Genomic DNA, 20256 nt, shown 5'->3' with positions numbered 1-20256 from the left:
CTTTGATATTGTATGTGAGTTTAACTTTAAATTTCTCCCAAACTGTACAGTAAAATGACTTGAAAATGAGTACAGTAATAGCCAGGTTAACCCTGAATAAATATCAGTTGACAGAATGAGCAAACCTGTAAAGAAAATATTTTTATGAGTGTTTTTTTATATGGATATTGTGGGTTAGTTTGACTAATTTTCTCCCAAACTGTACAGTAAAATGATTTGATATCTAGGGTGACCCTGAAAAAAATATCAGTTGACAGAATGAGCAAACCTATAAAGGTACTTTTTACAATTTTTATTTTTGATGTATGTATGTATGTTTTATATATAAAAATAAAACAATTTACATTAACCCTGTATCATAATTAACATTAAAACTAATAAATAATGTTTAATAATTATTGTATATATAAAAACATTAAAATCAAAAATTTTAATTTAATAGTAAAATTAATGATCAATATTAATTACCATTACTATTAAGATTAATGATTACATTAATAATGTAGAACAATAAACGAATATTAAACATTACAATCCAACAAAAATGTAATAAAATTAACAAATTATGCATAAAACTCATTAACATTAATTAATATTCATAATGTATAATAATTAATGTATAATATATATAAAACATTAAAATCAATAATAAAAAATAATTAAAAAAAAATCAAATTAATAAATGATTCATAATAATTACCATTAATATTAACATTAACATATGATGTATAGCAAATATACAAAGAACATATTCGAAAATAAAATACTTTTTTTATATAAAAAATTATTTGAGTCATAATAAGATGGGGAAAAGGCAATACATAACTTATCTGATGTCTCTTTATGTTCTTGCCCTTTTTACGGTTAACTGCAAGAGTATAAAGGAAACTGCCGTCTTTAAATGCATTTAGACCGTTTCCAGCACCCATACCGTAAGTGCAGGAATAGACGCGCAAACTAAAAAAAAATGTGCGGCTGGCTTGACCGTGTATTTTCGACACGCGGCCCACTTGACCGCAGTAAAGGACACGAGGATGCACAAATAAGAATTGAGAAGCACCCATAGTGTTGTAGCACTGAGGAAACGAGCACCAAAGACATGTCTCTCAATGACAACAGACCTAGGGCGAGAGAAGTGATACTTTCTCATGCATAATACTGCAATTATAATCGTATGCATACTACAGTGCAGTGATTGGATCGAATGAGCTTTATGTCATGAATATATGTCGAGAATCTACATCAGCATGTTCGAAAGTACACGATGACGTCAGATTTTGTGACGTTGCTCCAACTCAGCTTTTCAAACAGGAAGACAGAAATCGCTCTGAAAAATGCAAAACTAACTATTTTACCTTTAGTGTTTTCAATGATGTGCAGCCTATACATATCTGTTTACATCTCAAAAAAAGTGTTTTGGGGTTTCATGACCCTTTAATACTGGCTTGTCTAATTCCTTGAACATTGGCTGGCATATGCAAAAGTTGGGGGTGTACATATTAATGATCCCGACTGTTGCGTCGGAGTCGGTGTTATGTTGAGATTCGCCTGTTCTTCAGAGGTCTTTTGCACAAATCAAATTTACATAAGAAGGAGGAAACAATGGTGTTTGAGACTCACTGTATGTCATTTCCATGTACAGAACTCTAATTATTTAACTATGCCAAGATAAATTCAATTTTAAATTCTAGGGCACCTTTAATGTGGAAACAATGTTGAGAAAAAAATCATTGATAACATCATTGAATCAACATTATGAAGTGATATTGGTTCAATATCACGTTTGCACCTGCATTTAATGTTGAAACAATGGTGAACAAAAAATCTATGGTAATGCTATTGAATCAACATTACACTATGATTGATTCTACATCACTGCTCTTGAATCAATATTAAAATTAACATAAATGATCAATGGTAACGTCAGTGAATCAACTTTGCACTATTATGTTGATTTTACATTACTGCTGTTAAATCAATATTGAAATGAACAAAAATAATCATTAGAAATATTGTTTGATCAATGTCAATGTGATGTTGATTCCAAATCACTTTTGTTGAAACGCTGAAAACACAACTGAAATGTCAATGAACAACATTAATATTTCAGTTGCACTTCAATGGTACGTCAACTAATTTCTGACCATTTCAAAGTTTCGGGAAAATGGATGGAGCACCCGCACTCCCATTTGCGTGTCTCTCTTTAAGAGCCAATTAAAACTGAACCCATATAGGTAGCACAAAAATTCTTTTTGCATACAAAACCAGAGACTTCACACATTCAGATCAAGCCTCCAACATCTTTCTGTTGCGTTGTTTTCACCCTCTAATGAGTCAGCACAGCTGCTAACTGAATACAAATATGTAGAATTCACATGCTCATAACTTCATGAAAAAAGCACAGATCATAGAAAATGGCACATCATTATTTAAAGCAGATTTTCAATGTCAACATAATATATTGCGTTGATCACAAGATATTACGAATGATTGAACATACTTGCCTAAAAACATGTCTCTCACCTTTCTGGGATGCAGTGTGTATCCAATGATCCTGGAACCATCCATGTTCGTTTTCCAATGTGGAATAACACAAAATAGGTATCATCTTAAAGCTTTGAAACTCAGCTTTTTAATGCATCTAACCATTTTGAAAAACTCTTAAAGGTCCCGTTCTTCGTGATCCCATGTTTCAAACTTTAGTTAGTGTGTAATGTTGTTGTTAGAGTATAAATAAAATCTGTAAAATTTTAAAGCTCAAAGTTCAATGCCAAGCGAGATATTTTATTTAACAGAAGTCGCCTACATCGAACGGCCAGTTTGGACTACATCCCTCTACTTCCTTCTTTAATGACGTCACTAAAACAGTTTTTTGACTAACCTCCGCCCACAGGAATACACAAGAGTTGCGTTTGTAGAGTGTGTTTGTCGCCATGTCGTCGAAACGCTGTTATTTTCATCCCGCAGTCCAATCACCGGGTCTGATTCCGGCTCAAATTGATAGGGTAAAATTAAAGACATGTTTACAATAACACTGAGCGCATGCATCTCCACGTTATGGTAAAGCCGAGTTCAGACTGCACGATTTTCAAAGTAGTCGGGTCACTGTTCTTTTCACACTGCATGACTATCTTGGCCAGCATTTAGTCGCTGCTGTGTTCACACTGCATGATGGATCGGCGACAGAAGGTTTCACACTGCATGACTTTACAATAGGAATACAATAGACAGCTCTGTCTGGCACGCAAACACGTTTCACAACCAAACACACGTGAGATGTGACAAGGAAACAATGCGATATCACGTAAGACTGAGTTGAAACGTCAAACAAACACGAGTGCTCCTGCCAAATTTCTACTAATTTTTCTTCCATTTCTTAGGTTCAAATAGACAGAGAAGAAGCCTTTTATTGAAACGAAGCCATGCTTGCTTATATTGTGGTATATAACTCCTCCCCGAACTCCCCGCTGCTCTGTATCTTGCTCTCTCATTGGCTGTCGGTCATCGCCGATGTAGTTTTCAGTCAGAACACTTTTCACACAGCAGGATTTTGAATCGCCGACAGGTCCAGATATTTAGCATGCCAGATATCTCACGGGCGTCGGCGACTCATCGGCGATTCTCTCAGATCACGTCTTTGCTCATTCACACTGCGTGATTGTCACTCGCGTGAACGAGCACCGATTTGCCTGTGATTTCGGGCATTTGTCGGCGATTTCTGAAAACCTGTCGGCGAGCCAAAATCGGGGCTAAAATCGTGCAGTCTGAACTCGGCTTAAGAGGCGTGACTTTTCCGGGCACAGTGTGCTAAGCTGCTGTCGAATCACAACACAGGAACCGCTGGCACAATCAGAACTCGTTACGTATTTCTGAAGGAGGGACTTCATAGAACAAGGAAGTCATCAGCCCGTTTTTATGACAGTGGAAACAGCGGTATACAGATAAGTAAATTATGTGAAAAATACTGTGTTTTTTTACATGCGGATGTTATATTGCACACTATAAACACAATCAAAGCTTCACAAAACCACAAAAAACGGGACCTTTAAAGGGATACTCCACCGTTTTTTCATATTAAACTATGTTATTCCCTTAACTAAGACAAGTTGATACATACCTCTCTCGTCTCAGTGCGTGCACTAAATCGCTCTGTCTTGCGGCGAAACTTTGTTAGCACTTAGCTTAGCCCAGTTCATTCAATAGGGGCCAAGCAGAGAAGCTACCAAACACCTCCACGTTTTCCCTATTTAAATACAGTTACTCGAGTAGTGTAACTCGACCTAGGACGGTGACACAAAACAAAACGTTGCGCTTTTCTAAGCATGTAAAATGGATAACTATATTGTATGGCGGAATACCATAGCAATTGCTCGGGAGCACTTTGACTTGGCGCAGTAATATCTTCACTGGTGAAAAGTCCTCTCACCGGCCCCCGCTCCCTCTCCTCCTCCCTCTCATTTCCGTCAATAGAACCAACGTGACTTTTACCACCTGTGCTATTAGCAAACTGCAAGAGATCATTTGCAATAGCAGACTTTGTAGATGATTATGACTTGTTTGTAGCGGACCCAGAGCCATATCTGTTTGAACCCGAGTACACGGAGGAGGAATTAGCTCTTATGGACCGTGAGAGGGAAAAAAGATACGAACCAGAACAGACCGGAGCCGGCGAAAGAACACGGGCAAACAGCAATTGATGGTGCAAGTGTGACTGTTGCGAACAGCAACTGTGTTTTTGGATTCTTGTTCAAAGCAGCTAACCAAGCTCTCCGCTGTATGTGGTGAGTTGGAATTCTGTGAAACATGACGGCACTATATACCTTCTCCTTGTTATCACAACCCTTTACGATGCACGTAATAACCATGATTGTCCACAAACTATCTTCCTACAACCTGATACTTCGTCAACTCTGCTCAAACTATTACTACTGGTGCAGGTCACGTTGGTTCTATTGACGGAAATGAGAGGGAGCGGGGGCCGGTGAGAGGACTTTTCACGAGTGAAGATATTACTGTGCCAAGTCAAAGTGCTCCCGAGCACTTGCTATGGTATTCCGCCATACAATATAGTTATCCATTTTACACGCTTAGAAAAGCGCAACGTTTTGTTTTGTGTCACCGTCCTAGGTCGAGTTACACTACTCGAGTAACTGTATTTAAATAGGGAAAACGTGGAGGTGTTTGGTAGCTTCTCTGCTTGGCCCCTATTGAATGAACTGGGCTAAGCTAAGTGCTAACAAAGTTTTGCCGCAAGACAGAGCGATTTAGTGCACGCACTGAGACGAGAGAGGTATGTATCAACTCGTCTTAGTTAAGGGAATAACATAGTTTAATATGAAAAAACGGTGGAGTATCCCTTTAACAAGTGCTGAGAAGTGCCTCTAAACCAGCGTTTACCGCCCGTGGACGCCATCTAGCTGCAAAAATATGAATAACATTTTATTCAAATATACTTCATGCTATCACCACAAAATTTGAACCAGATGTAGTTCACATGTAGGAGATCATCACCAATAAAGATTTTTTTCTCCGATCTTATTGCCCCCTGAGTTATTCCATGTCAAATAAAAAAGGAAAATTATTATTTTATTTAAATTATACATATATTTTTGTCTTTTATCAGCAGTTTCTTAGCATGAAAATGTCCAAATGTCCAAACGCCTGCGGATCAGACTCGGCATCGGCATATGTTAACCAGGCCAATTGTGGCCCGCAGCTCGCTCTGAGACATGTATATTTGTTACGTCTGTAAAGCACTGGGCCGATTCCTGTTCACCGTAACTGGCCCAAATCTGGCTATAGAGATCTGGCCACTTCTGGCAAGGACTCGGCTTATGTTCACTCACAGATAGTTACATATTAGAGCAGATGCGTTTACTGGCTCAGTCTTGATTTTGCGACCACTAAATAGCGCTGTGTGATCCGCTTGAATTCAGTGAACAGGAATGTCTGACAACACAAACCTGCTTCATAATTTGATGCAATATCACACCAAGTGCAGTGCCCTTAATGCACACTAAACCCACACTAGCTTGAATACCGCTTCTGAGCAGTATCCAAGGCTAAGTGTATCCCATCATGCATTATGTTCGGGAACTCACATGCCCCGAAATGGTGAGATGTCAAGGAAAACATTTGACTGTTAAATTAATTATATAAAACATATAATTTGGTAGTAAAATATGAAGTGTTGCGCATTTTATTGATGCAAAGATGACCGGGCTATATTTTGTATGTCATTTGTAACTGCTTTTTATCAAAGAAGCACCACAATTTTAAAATAGTGTCTTCTGTTAGTTACATAGCGACCACTGAACAGACATTTAGAAGTGTATTTTGAAATGCACAGTATTGAAAATAATAATTTTTTAAAAATCTGTAAACGCTTGCATTTTTTGCAAGACTGTAAGTGTGTCCCATCAGGCAATCAAAAGTTCTACACACACTTGTGGTCTTCATACCCACTTGAACACTTGGGCCTAATACAGGAAATACGTCATGTAAGTAGACAAGTGGTCAAGTGCAAAGACCGCAAGTGTGGGTATTTGGACAAGGATAAAGCCTGAGTTGACAAGAGAAAGTTGATGATCAGAATCATGGTACCAACAACGCCAGATTGGAGTGGTGTGGTTTTGTCAACTCGAAACTAATCCTATAACCCTGAGTTTATTCAACTAGCATCATGGTACATACTCCCGGTCTTTTCAGATCTGATAGCTATCCGTTCAGAGAAAACGCATGAAGTGACCGGTGGCCTGTTGCACAAAGCAGGTTTCAGTTTCTACTCAGGTAAGTTCATGATTAGTTTGAGTAAATTCAGTTTTTTTGGGCTTATGAAGGTGGATTGTTTTTTAGTGGGTTTCATTGCTATGGTAACTTATGCTACACGGCAAACCTGCTCTGGAGCAGGTTTTATTCTGGGTTAGAGATCCCAAACCCAACTGGACCAATCAGCTGTGAGTAAAGTGACATATCTGATGCAGTAAAGCCCCCTGTATCTCTAGCTCCAAATGAAAGCAGTTTATAGTGAAAACATTTTAGGGACAAAATTGCTCATCTTTTGCAGCTAATTATTTATTATATTTATATTATATTAATTAATTAATAAATAGTATATTTATATAACTATATTACTTGACAATATTTAACTTTGCTTTTAAATAAATATAATACATGCATCATATATAAAGCTTTTAAACAAATTAAGCTTATATGTATTCATTTGAGCTCTTTGTGAATCTAATATAAATTATTATATTATAAATTGTTAGGCATATTTCTTTGATTCACATGCATATAGATATAGTCAGATATTTTCTTTCAGCTGTTTTCTCAAACTTTCACTGCAGCAGTGTTTATTCCTGCCTTGTAAATGCATTTAATTTCATGATATTTTTCATAACGATCTAATCTTCAGAAGAGAAGTGAATTGCACAGCTCAAAGTGAATCAAACGGACACTCTGCATGTTCCGTGTGATTGGCTATTTGCTGCACGTGTCACACTTTCAGGTGCACGTGCTTCAGAGTTAATCGCAAACTCTGGATTAAACCTGAGTTAACAGAGAAAGCTTATACCAAGCGTTGTGCAACATCTGATCCTGATCTTAACCAGTTTGAATTTATCTGGATTTGTCAACTCTAAACCTACTCTGAAACTCAGAATTTGTTCAAATAGCTTCATGCAACAGGCCACAGGTGTAAACACAGCCTTTGTTTGTTTACAAACAGCAGAGAGAGAGAGGATGTGTGTTGTATTCATCAAAGTTCTTGATGGTATATATATTATATATAATATATATATATATATATATATATATATATATATATATATGAGTGGCATGCACAGACCTCCGGGAGGGCAGGGGCGAAAGCGTGTTCCAGGGGGGGGTTGGGTTGTGGGTCTCCCTCGGTAGAAATTGTGTTCCAGGGGAGGAGAAATGAGAAATGGGAAAGCGGGGGCAACCCGATGCAACCGTAAAGGGCACTTTCACTTCCGTGACACTTTAATCAAATATATACGCAATATCTGTTCACAAATTTCCAATGTTTGAGCTTCAGTACATACATCACACATGACAAGAAGCTTGCACTGCAGACTACTGAACACGCTCAGGATCGTTGTGATTCATAAAACCTCAATATATCGTTAGCTTTTTGTTTGTTTTACTCTCAAATTGATGGCACCTATTGAAAAAAAAAAAAATCTTGTTTACTGTTCTATTGAAGAAAAGTCACATTTAAAAGTCAGTTGCAGAGGTAATTGTAATTAACAGTCACAACCAGAGTCTTTTTTTTTTTTTTTTTTTTTTTACATTAAATAGATTTAAGGTGTTACATCATTCTGCAGATCCTCACTCATTTACTTCCACCAACTGCTGCAAAATGTGCAGTGTCAAGCCAGTGCAGTGTCAGATCTGCGGATTCATATTTACTGGAGTTTGTACTGGTAATTTATCTATTTATTTTGATGTTGTATCTTGGATCACTGGTAATAACACTTATCTTGAACATGTGCAGTGTGAGAAAAGTAACTGTCTTTATCTCCTCACCTCATCTACCTCCATCTCTTTCACACAAAATCTCTCTCTTACTCTTCTATAGTGTGGAGCAGCTTCTCCTGTATATGTGACAGTGGTGACATCACCATAGGGGACCAGCAGCCACAACTAGTCTGCATTGGAAACCTGACCAATGAGGCCTGCCAATTTGTCATTGTTGCCAAAAATGACAAAGTTATAATTCCACTGGAAGATGAGAGCCTACCCTGTGCCTTTGACAAGCTGCAGCTTAATTACTTTCTTCTGGGTCTACAACCTTTCATATCCTCTCCAGCTTGCTTCAGTTTTCATCTTTCTGGAGTATGTATATGACTTGCCAATGTCAAAGACTGCAAAAAGATCTAAAGTTTTGGAGCTTATTAGAAAGCTTCAGGCTGTAGACTAAATAAGCTTGTCATGTACTGTTGCCCAGTTGTCACAATAAACAAAGCGTCTGAGGTGCGTCTCAAACCCGGATCTCTCAGTCAGAGAAAGCTACTTCTCTACATCTGGTCTACTGGAGAAGATAGTTTTTCAGAAGACCCATGTGCAGAAGGAAAGGAAAACTAGGAGGCTCAGATAACTCAAAAGCAGGCAGTCATTACTTGAAGTCAGTTTTCAAATACAAACAAAAGAGCAATCATAGCTTTACTTCAAAACAAAACAAAACAAAACAAAACAAAACAAAACAAAACAAAACAAAACAAAACAAAACAAAACAAAACAAAACAAAACAAAACAAAACAAAACAAAACAAAACAAAACAAAACAAAACAAAACAAAACAAAACAAAACAAAACATAAATAAGGCCAAATGGCAACAGCGAAACATCACTTAACTTTTTCTAGTAAGGTAATCCATACTGGGTTAACCCCAAGGCTGAACACAGCTCAATGAAACTACCAAATCTAAATAGGAAAAAATACAGGTGGAACAAATTAACTTGATGAGCGGTCTTAACTAGAGAGTTCACAGCAGGTGGTGCCGCCTAGTGGCCCATAGAGTCTTCAGAGTAAAGGGTAGGGGGTGGCCACCAATGGCTGGGAGAGTCATTGCATGAGGGAGCAGACAGCGTTCCCAAGTGGCTTGGAGAGTCACTGCAAGAGGAGTCTTACACCAATATGCAAAAAGCCAGTTGGCTCTGAGATCAGGAGACATCGTCGTGCCATACACTTCTGATAAACAGGACTACTCCATATTTTGCAGCCAAAATGGCTGTCAAATGGCTGTTAAAATTGTATTTGTTTTATTTGTTATTTTGAGACCGCTAGGGAGTGCCTTGACAATATAGATAACCTATATAAAATGGCTTAATTCTTTGAAACTGAGTATCATCTAAGCCAACAGAGATCTTCTTAGGTCACAGAGCTGACACCATAAGAAAAAAATGGTATTGCACAACAAACACTTGTAGCTGGTACATTTCAGTATATTTCCATCGTTGAAACCCTAAGATTTCTCTTTGGTAATGAAAAAAATTCAGACCCTCTATTTGCAGTCTCATAAAAGTACAGATGGTAAGATGTATGACTATTGTGATGGTGATCATTTTGCAAAGCATGAGCTGTACAAAATATATCCTAATGGTCTACAGATTCAGCTATACTTTGATGATCCAGAGACTGCATGTAATTCCTCTTGGGTCAAAAACAAAAATCCATAAAATGGGAGCAGTGTATTTTTCATTGAGAAACTTAACCGCTGAATATTAATTATAATGTTAGCTTGGCTATCTTTGCCTTCTTTTCAATTTTATTGACAGAGAAAAATATGGCTTTGGAAAAATATTTGAGCCTCTTACAGATGACATAAAAGTCCTAGAAAAGCAAGGCATTGATGTTATGACAAGAGGACAAACATGGAACAGTCTGCCTTGTGACCACTGACAGTCTGGCTTGTCATTCCCTGTCTTTGGTGAAGTAGTTCATTTACAGTATTTACAAAGTCAGACAAAAACATTTTGTTTGATTTTTTTTTTGAGGACTGTTAATGTAAAATATTTTGATGATCACTTTTATGCCTATGTTGTTGAAAAGGTGGAAGAGTACAGACTTTTAAACATTCCTTCTGGTCTGTAAGAATTTCGGCCCCTTGATGTTCAGACAAGTTCTGTATCAGATCAGATCTACATCAATCCCAGATACAAAGTTTTGAAATGAATTAAAATGTTTTCTGCCTAATGAAAAAAAAAAAGTTCTTTGCTGGACATTTTTTTTTTTTTTTTTACTGCTTGAAATCATATTGTGCAGTTTGTTCTATGACTTTGTTCTATAATTCATAACAATAAATGTTTTGAAGTATAAAATATATATTTTCTTGTTTTATTCAAATGATTTTATGCCACATACCACATTTTCTGTGTGGTTTTAGGTAGGTTTTCTAGCACAATTTGGGTAGCCTAAAACAGCACATAATGCATTAATATTAACACATCTTTATGTTAACATCCCCTGACACATTCAAAGGTGGATGGTGAGGACCAGCTGGCTGCTGCACAGATGTCCGCAATAGAGACTCTGCTGGACAATTCCCAAGAAGAGACCATACCTCTGGTAGAGTGGGCCCTTATAAGGGGCACAACAAGTCCAGTGCTATCGCAATCCATCTGGAAAGTCTCTGCTTTGAAACTGGTAGCCTTTAGTGTGGCCCCTGAAGCAGACAAACAGCTTCTCTGATTGCTTCTCTATTGGCCAAGAGTGCTCAATATACACTCTAAAGCCGAGTTCAGACTGCACGATTTTCAAAGTAGTCGGGTCACTGTTCTTTTCACACTGCATGACTATCTTGGCCAGCATTCAGTCGCTGCTGTGTTCAAATTGCACGATGGATCGGCGACAGAGGGTTTCAAACTGCATGACTTTACAATAGGAAGAATCGCCGACAACTACGAAAACTACGTTTCACAACCAAACACACGCGAGACGTGACAAGGAAACAACGCGATATCACGCGTTCAAGACCGGAGTTCTCACGTGAGACTGGTCCTGCGTTTCAATCAGCTCCCTAGCTCCCTAGGTCGTGAATCAGTATATAATGAAAGTGAATGCGGCTGATACCCTGATCAGTGCCCTGACTGCTGAACTAGGGAGCTGATTGAGACACACGGTGGGATTATTATTAAAAATAGTAGTCCGCAAGAAGCTTGAAATATGAATTGCCTGTGCGCTGATTTGCAGCGAAAACAACATAAATAAAAGAAGAATATGGAGGAGGATATGGTTGGGACAGCGTTATCACCTGCATTCTAAATGGGGTGGAAAGCACTTTTGGCATGTAGCCTTTTCTTGGCCTAAGGACCACTTACTGTTGTTAGGACGGAACTCAAGGCAGAAAGGATCCACAGACAGGGCCTGTAAATGTCCTACTTGCTTGACTGATGCTAAAGCCAGCAAAAGGGCAGTCTCAAGTGGGAGCGACCGGAGGTCGGTTGACTTGAGCGGCTCAAAGGGAGGGCCCCAAAGTGCCCTAAGGACTTGAGGAAAGGTCCCAAGCCAGGACCCAGCATGGGCCCCTCCTCTTGCTGCAGGGAGAGTGACACACACACGGGATGTAGACCAGCATGAGCTCACTTAGTCCCATTTGCTCAGCCCTGCGGCTCCATTGTTTCTCCATATCAGGCTTCAGAGAAGGAGAGAAAGTTGGAGAACGAGGGCAGGAGCCGTTTTTTTTACAGAAAGCGGTCCGCAAATGCAGAGAGGTAGTGAGAGTGTCCGTCTTTGATGAACGCGGCTTGGCATGGCCTGGCAAGCAATGCACTCAGAAGTGAATTTTGAAACAAACATGCTCTTTTAGAGAGAAATATAATGTTTTAGTCTCACCTGAAAGTTGCAGGGGAAAAGCATCATTCTCAGCTGCAGAGTTGCCAGTGCTGTTCTCTGCTGCAGAGCTGTCAGCACCAGCAGCTGGTCTTAGTGAGTGCAACCTCGGCATGGGTGCAGCCAGGCATAAGACGAACTTACTGATGAGTGCAGGGGTGCCCGTTGCAACAACGTCGCAGAAAACATTCTTTAAATTTGCTCTTTTAGTGGTTGCCGGATGGCTTCAAAATTCAGAGAAATAAGGAGTTTTCCCCATGATCATCAGCTAAAAATCAGATGCAATGTGAGTGAACCATATCAAAAGGGAATGAAGCATTCTACTTTGCAGTAATGTATCTGTTCTTTGTCTAAGAGCTCATTTGGTGAATTAAATCACTTTCAACAGCAAATTGTTTTCTGAAAAACTGCAGAAAAAAAAAAATCTGCACATTCCTAAAGATGAACTGTTCTTGAAACTCCCATTGTACAATATACCTTTAACAAAAGAGATTTCTAGATGAGTAATAAAACTAGTGAAGGGCTCAGGCAAATATTATATGGTGATAATTTGGGAACACCAGGGAACAGTTATGTTCAGTTTGTAGTTAGTTTTCTGTCGTTGCTGTTTTTCTGCCTGTCTGTGATCAAATGAGTAACAAATGACATAGTTACTATAATGTTAAGTTATGTTACTACTCATTTGATTAATCATTCTGTTCAGCTGTTATCTAATTAGTTCCCTTTGTTCCTTCTCAGTATAAGCTTCCTTGTTTCAGTTCCTAGATATCAGTTATTTTTAATGTTAGTTTTGAGTTGTATTAATGAATTGATCTTCTTTGTCATGCCTTCTGTCTGCACCATGTTGACAGGATCTTCAGGTCTTCAGCTTTATAAAGTTGTGCACATGTCCATCAACACAAAACTTTCATTCAGATTTGTTGTTGTTGCTTTGTAGGGGATTTTAGAGTTAAAGACCCAATGACCAGATATGATGAATGAAGACCTGGAGTGACTGCAAGATATCAAACAATACAAAAAGTAAATCTAAATTATATTTCCATAAAGAAATGCCTATTAAAGTTGTGTCCTCACTTTGTGACATCTCCTTGTCTTTTTTCTTTTTTTTTCTTCTTTTATAATTCTAAACGAATCAGGCAATGTCAATGTCATAGTAAAAAGGGAGCTACAACTAGAGATGTGCAGATGTCTTTCAGCTAGGGTCCGAGTCAAGCCTGAAGTCTTTATTGCTGGAATCTGAGCCAAGTCTGGAGTCTTTTTTCACAAGTCTGAGTTGGGTCTGAAATCATTTCATGCTTTATTGAAAAAAAGTATCATATTCAAAAATCTTATTTACAAAGTTGTTTTATAGGCAAAAAAATATAATCTTTGGAAAATCAGGGATACTGTTGGCTTTATTTTAGACTCTGAGCTTAAATTTAATTGTCAAATAAATGATGTTGTTAAAAATAGTTTATTTTATCTTAGAATTATAGCCAAGTTGAAGTCTATCCTCTCTTTTAATTATTTGGAGAAGGTTGTTCATGCCTTTGTGTCTTCTCGTTTGGATTAAATGTATCTGGGTGTGAGTCAGGCCTCCCTCTCTCGCCTGCAGCTGGTTCACAACTCAGCTGCTAGGCTTTTAACTGCATGGTACCAAAAAAAGAGACCACATTACTCCTTTATTGATTTCATTACATTGGTTTCGATACAGAATACAGTATAAAGTGCTGTTGTATGTTTTTAAATTTCTCCATGGCTTGGCACCAGAGTATTTCTGATTTAAATAGTTTACATCAACCTTTGAGATCTCTTCGATCCAATGATCAGCTGTGTCTGACAGTTTCTTGATCGTGATTGAAATGTATAGAGGTGATAGAGCTTTTTCCATGGCAGCCCCTAGACTATGGAATGAGCTCCCACTGTCCTTACAAACATCTACTCTAGGATCATTTCAGAGGGGGTTAAAACATATTTATTTTCCTTCGCTTTTAATAATGTGTTGTAAACTGTATGTATTTTTGGTTGTATTTGTTTATTTTTGCTATTCTCATGTACAGCACTTTGGTACCCATTGTGGTTTTTGAAAGTGCTCTAGAAATAAAGTTGAGTTGAGAGTTGAGTCAAAGATTCTAGCTGAACTTGTCTGCCTTTATCGGTCTATATATCAAGTAAGATACAACAATACATGTAAAAGCACATTCATATTCAAAGTTCAAACTTTATTTGAAGATGAAAACTTAATTTACACTAAATAGAACCATAATGTAAAACTTTGCACAAGCAAACACAAGCTCAGAGGGTTTAGACAATGAGTAAAGTCCTCCTGAATAGGGAATACTTGAAAATAGCATTGCACATCACAAATATCAAATTTGACAGGGTGTTTGCAGTGAGTCTACTGCGATTTGGCCGCATGATTAGGCCTCCATGGCTGAACACCCTCTCAACTGGTGCACTGGTTGCAGGTGCTGCCAAGACCTTTATGCCTAAATAGTACAGCTTCCTTCAAATGCCTAGTCCAGAATTTCAAGCAGTCAGTTTCATCCTCCTCAGATGCTGCCTTGATATATGCATTGAGTTCTGTCATACCACTGTTGGTCACATGCTTCTTTTTGCCTTTGCTTGTGATAGCCCAAGAAAAGTTGTTCTGTCTTTGCTGGAGGTTCCTCGATCCTCATCTCCACTGCTGCTAGCCTCAGGGATAGAGACCTTTTCCATCTCAGATATAGCCAAGTCTGGGGAAAAAAATAAAATATATATATATATAAGGGAGTATAAATACACATAGTAAATGAGGGAAATAAACAGGAACAGTTGGACAAAAAAACAAAAAAACTAATCATTATCAACTAACGAGAACTCATACAGACATGACAGAAAGAATCAGAACATAGTTGTGACAATTTCTTTGTTCATTACATGTTGACCCAAAAACACATTAATATGCAAATTAAATACAAAGCATAGATACATTGTATATAATGGGAAAACCAGTTTATGGCCATTTTACACACATATTTCATAAAGCAAAATGGTGTATCAAATCGTTATGTTATATCTTTCAGAATCATCTTTATACAAGGTTTGATATTAAAAATAAATATATATATTGAAACCTAAAAAAATGGTTAGTGATTAAAGAAAAATCCCAATATTTTTTTGCCTTTTCGTGCTATTCGTCTTTTATTTATTTATTATTTATTTATTACTATTATTTATTTAGTCCTGGAATCTGACTTCCCATCACTGCACAATATGCGTACAAACCCTTTAACAAATTTTTTAATAATATTTAATAAAAGGTTGGAGATGTCAAGTTTTGGCCATTGCTGCAATTTTTGGCTAGGCTGTCATACCAAGAAATTCTGAACACTTGCAAAAACAAAGGAGTACCAACGCCTCAGTGCAGATTCGCACAAGTGCCCATCGAGGGCGCATATTGGCCACAAAGGCTCCTTTAAAGACAGCCCTACTGTAAGCTGAGGTTGTTAATCAATAGTATTTGCTTCAGCCCATCAACTCACATCATTTCATCTTAGTTTTATAATTATAATGTTTAAAAGCAGAATTAGTAACACTATGATTCCCCATTTAGCTTGGCTTGGTTCATGGCTTATAAAGCTTTAACAAATTAAAATAAATACAAAAATACCCTATGTGACTAATGTATGGAAAAATTGTTTCATTGTATAGTGAGAGTTTGTGGCGTGGCTACTGTAGCAGGTGGAGCAAGTGGGTGTTTAGTTGGTGTGGGACCATGGCTGATGCATTACATTGGAAAAGAAAGCTTTGGTTTGTAACCTCTGTCAGAGGGTTTGCATTCTTGCCCAGGTGAAAATAAAAGATGGGAGGCGAAAAGGAAAACCCGAGGTACAGAACGGGAATTCCCTCAAGTCTAAAAGTAAAGTTGTCTTATATTCTAGAATATGTATATTTTTGTATGTCTATTTCTTTCACTTCCCTTATTTTATTCCATTTAACAGTTTATTTGTATTTATTTATTTATTTGTTTTCATTGTGGCAAGTGTGTTCTTTGACTGCATTATATTGTAAATATGACTGTTTTCCTTTACCTCATAGGCTGCAGGGATTGGGTGCTGTTTGCTTTGATTGTAAATATTTGTATATTTTTTCCATCTCCTGTGTTTGTTGCAGTCAGGAAGACATGGAAGTCCATTGTGATGCTCTCCCCATGACTGCATGAGTTTCCTCCAAGTGCTCCAATTCACCCCACAATCCAAAGACATGCAGCATTGGTTAATATTTACATTGGAGACACTAAATTGTCTTTAGGTGTGAATGTGTGCGTGTCTGTGTGTTTGCCCTGTGATGGACTGACCATCAGTCCAGGGTGTTTGTCTTCAGCTGTGTGAGACACTAGCTGCAGTTTGGAGAATGTCCATATGGAATTTCTAGAGTCATTTATGGTGTAGGCCCTTCTCTGTCCAACTCTGTCAGCCTATTAAAAACTTCCAGCAATCAGCCTCTATTACATTAACTCCTAATGGATGCAAAGCTACCAAATTTATGAAGATCCAAAAGGAAAGTCTCTGGTTACAAAGCAGACCAATCAGTACTGTGCTGAACAAAAACAAGAAACAAATAGTTGTTCCACTCAAGAAACCTTAATGAAGCTTTTCCTGTACTGAATTTCTCATAACAATTCATGGAGGTCTAAAATCTCCCATCACATATTTAAAACTACACAAACATCTAACTACAATGTATTCAGCCTAGATTGTACAGCTGATCTTCTTGTTATAGAAAAACAGAATGCAAAATAGTGCTGGTCATTCAACACCCGCAGAGATATTTATCCATACCCTAACGAGTTTATTAATATGAACATTAAATGAGAATGAGAAGTGAGAATGTGAGACTTTTTTCATAGTTTATTTACAAACATAGTGCACAATATCCTCAAAATCAAAAAAAAAAAAAAAAAAAAAAAAGAGGGGTGTGTGAATAAAGGCACATTTTGAACATACTCACACACCTTTGTGCCATTCCTGGAAACAATTCCTGTTCAACTGAAGACACAAGTGAACGTCACATGCCTGACATTTCCAAGGTGTCTGTTGCTTCTTGCCAAACACTGCTTTGCAATGCGCACATATGCGGCGACCAGTAGTGGCAATTTTTCTGACATCCGAGGTCAGCTCAGCTCCTGGAACCGGCACGTGGTCAATACTGGTCTGTTTCAGTGCTTCTTTCTGAGACACACCACAGAGCTCTGCAGTAAGCTGCTCCATAAACTCCTTGTGCGTCATGTTGCCGTGTAGCTCCTTGTGCAATAAGAAAGCGTTGGTGGCAGCAATGTCCAAGAAGTGTAGAAAGACTTTTCTGTACCATTTCATGGTTTTGTGCTGTGCAGTGAAATACTCCAACAGCTGATCGGACAGGTCAGCACCCACCATGTGCTGGTTGTACGCAATCACAGGTGAGGGACACGGAAAAGTCTTTGTCCTCCATGTATCTTGTGCTTTCACTTTTCTTTGCACACGGTCTCCTGTATAGGCAGCATGAATGGTGGAACAAACAGACACCTCTTTTTTGTCCATCCACTTCACACACACAAGAGGCCCATCCCGAATCCACCTGATGGATCCCCTGGTGGACTTTTTGGTCAGCGAATTAGATGCGCTCTGTGGGAAGCCCCTCCTGTAGTCTCTGTAAGTCCCACAAGCACCAAACTTCATAGCAAGCAGGTCTGTTAAGAGCTTTGGACTTGTAAAGAAATCATCCATGTAAACATGGTACCCAGAGCCCAAAGCTTTCTTGTCCAGAAGAGACATCACAGCATCGTATGAAATCCCATGGCCTGTAGGAAAGCTGTTCTTGCCCGTGTACACAGAGAAGTCCACAGTATATTCATTTGATGTGTCAGAAAGGACATAAAACTTGAAGCCCAGCTTTGTTGGCTTTGGTTTCGTGAACCGTGTCATTCCAAAATTTGCTTTGCATGCCACCAGTCTTTCCTTGACAGCTAAATTTCTTTTAGGATGATAGAAGGCTTTGCACGCAAGACGGATGGTGTCCATGAGAGGTTTGATCCTGAAAAGTCGGTCATGTTCAGCTGTGCCCCTCTTTTTGTCATTTTCCTTGTCTGCATCTGGGTGACTCATGTGCAAATTCCATGAAATGGTGCGGTATCTGTCCCTTGACATAACTGTGGCAGGAAGTGGCAAAGAGAAAAGACTGTCCTGCCGCCAATAGTCGGCGATGGAGCTCATCTTCACCGCGGCCATGTAGAAAACGAGTCCAATGTAGCGGTACATCTCGCCAATACTGACATCTGTCCAACTGTATTTGCGACCCTTTGCAAGTGCCCTGGCAGCCTGAGCGTTTGTGTTGTGGCACAGATTTGACACGGCGCTCTCTGAGAAAAACAGTTTGAAAAGACTCATAGGGGAGTGAGAGTCAGCGAGACTCAACTGCGGCCCAGGTTTTCGCGCAGGCAGAAATCTCAGAGTCTCTGGATTAATGTCAACATCAGTTTCTGCTTTCCATGATGAATTCCTGGCTCTCTTTGCAACAGGTATCTGGTCACTGTCATTCTCACATCTGAGGAGGGAGAAAACACAAGTGAGCATGCTGACAACAGGATCACAACAACATTAACAATTACTAATATTGACATATTGTCCACTCATTACAAATGCACATATAGGTTGTGTGTATTATTTCACAGTAAGTAATCAAAATTAAACTGTCAGTTGTAAAATGAGGTGTGATTGCACACTTACTCGTTAAGATTCTCAACCGTGTTGAAAACTGAACGACGCTTGTGTGCCACTTCTCTACGAGGTGCACGTGAAGGAATCACATTCCTAAGAAAATAAAAAAAAAAAAAAAAAAAAAAAATGTACAAGCACAAATATTAGTAAACAGTTATCAGCTTAAGTTGTCCAAGCCAAGGTGGCATTCCAGTGCATGCATAAGTGATTGGCAATTAATGGATATGGTCACACGCTTTATATGTGTTGATGGGGCATCAACAACCTTATGTCATGCACGTTCAAAACATTTACACCCAAGCAGATAATGGAGAACACAGTTAAGCTCCGTTGATGAGGCTGTATTTAACAGCAAATGCCGGTCCTGAGCAAACCCAAACTAGAATATTAGTGTAGTCTAAACGTTTTTCTTCTCCACATTATAGAGCATAACATGTATGTGCTCGTTTTGTAAGACATCTAGATGTAATGAAAAGTCCACAGGTCAACATTGGTAGATTTCCCTCTGGCTAAATCTGAAACAGCTATATGCGACTGTAATAAATAAAATAAGAATAAATGGCTTACTCATCAGAAAATGTGTCCTGCGCTGGATCAAAGCCCTCTTCAAAGTGCAGGCCTTCATCATCAACGTCTTCGTCGTCTTCTGATGAAAAACTGAATTCTTCCTCGCTGTCTACGATCATCCGGAGAGCTCGCTCGCGTGCGTGACGTGCCATCGTGATGAAAGGTCAATAAAGCCAAACAAAACTTTGCAGCCAATTTTATCTTATTGATAGGGGGCGTTTACCACATCCCTCTGGCTTATTTCAGGTCGTTATCATATGAATGATGCGTTCTGCGAGAGGGTGTGGCCAGACCGGCGCTAAAAACAAAAACAAAACATGAGAACAGGAAAACCCCTTGAACTTTGTATTTTTGTGTAACTCTCTCGCTCTTTCTTTTATTTTTGTTGGATTTCATACGTTTCTTCTCTCTCTTTCATCGGCTGTCTTGGTGAGCGCGCCTTCTTTGAAGACAGATTTTCCTGGATCTGGAATGTTCTTCCCCGGCATAAACATCACAGTCCAGGGGTACAGTACTGGATATTTATTTGAAGCTCATGGTAATTTCGCATGGCTGCATTTTCTCCCTCTGATTGGCTGTATTCACGCAACGAATGGTTGGAAGGCATTTCATTGGG

The 20256-nt window shown here is 38.6% G+C and overlaps 1 protein-coding gene across 1 annotated transcript; it reads right to left on the bottom strand.

Annotated features, from left to right (window-relative positions):
- Positions 1 to 14534: 14534 nt before the first annotated feature.
- On the bottom strand, positions 14535 to 20143 carry LOC125254655 (piggyBac transposable element-derived protein 4-like). The gene is made up of 5 exons (XM_048169376.1): positions 20039 to 20143; positions 19641 to 19938; positions 19083 to 19166; positions 17333 to 18900; positions 14535 to 15071 (listed from the first exon to the last, which is right to left on the bottom strand). Exons 2-5 carry the CDS (start codon positions 19790 to 19792, stop codon positions 14935 to 14937), a joined length of 1941 nt encoding a protein of 646 aa, XP_048025333.1. The 5' UTR covers positions 19793 to 19938; positions 20039 to 20143; the 3' UTR covers positions 14535 to 14934.
- Positions 20144 to 20256: the final 113 nt, after the last annotated feature.

This window comes from Megalobrama amblycephala, linkage group LG19 (assembly GCF_018812025.1).
Source record: "Megalobrama amblycephala isolate DHTTF-2021 linkage group LG19, ASM1881202v1, whole genome shotgun sequence".
NCBI classification, from domain to species: Eukaryota; Metazoa; Chordata; class Actinopteri; order Cypriniformes; family Xenocyprididae; genus Megalobrama; species Megalobrama amblycephala.
This window is presented reverse-complemented; position numbering and strand designations above follow the sequence as displayed.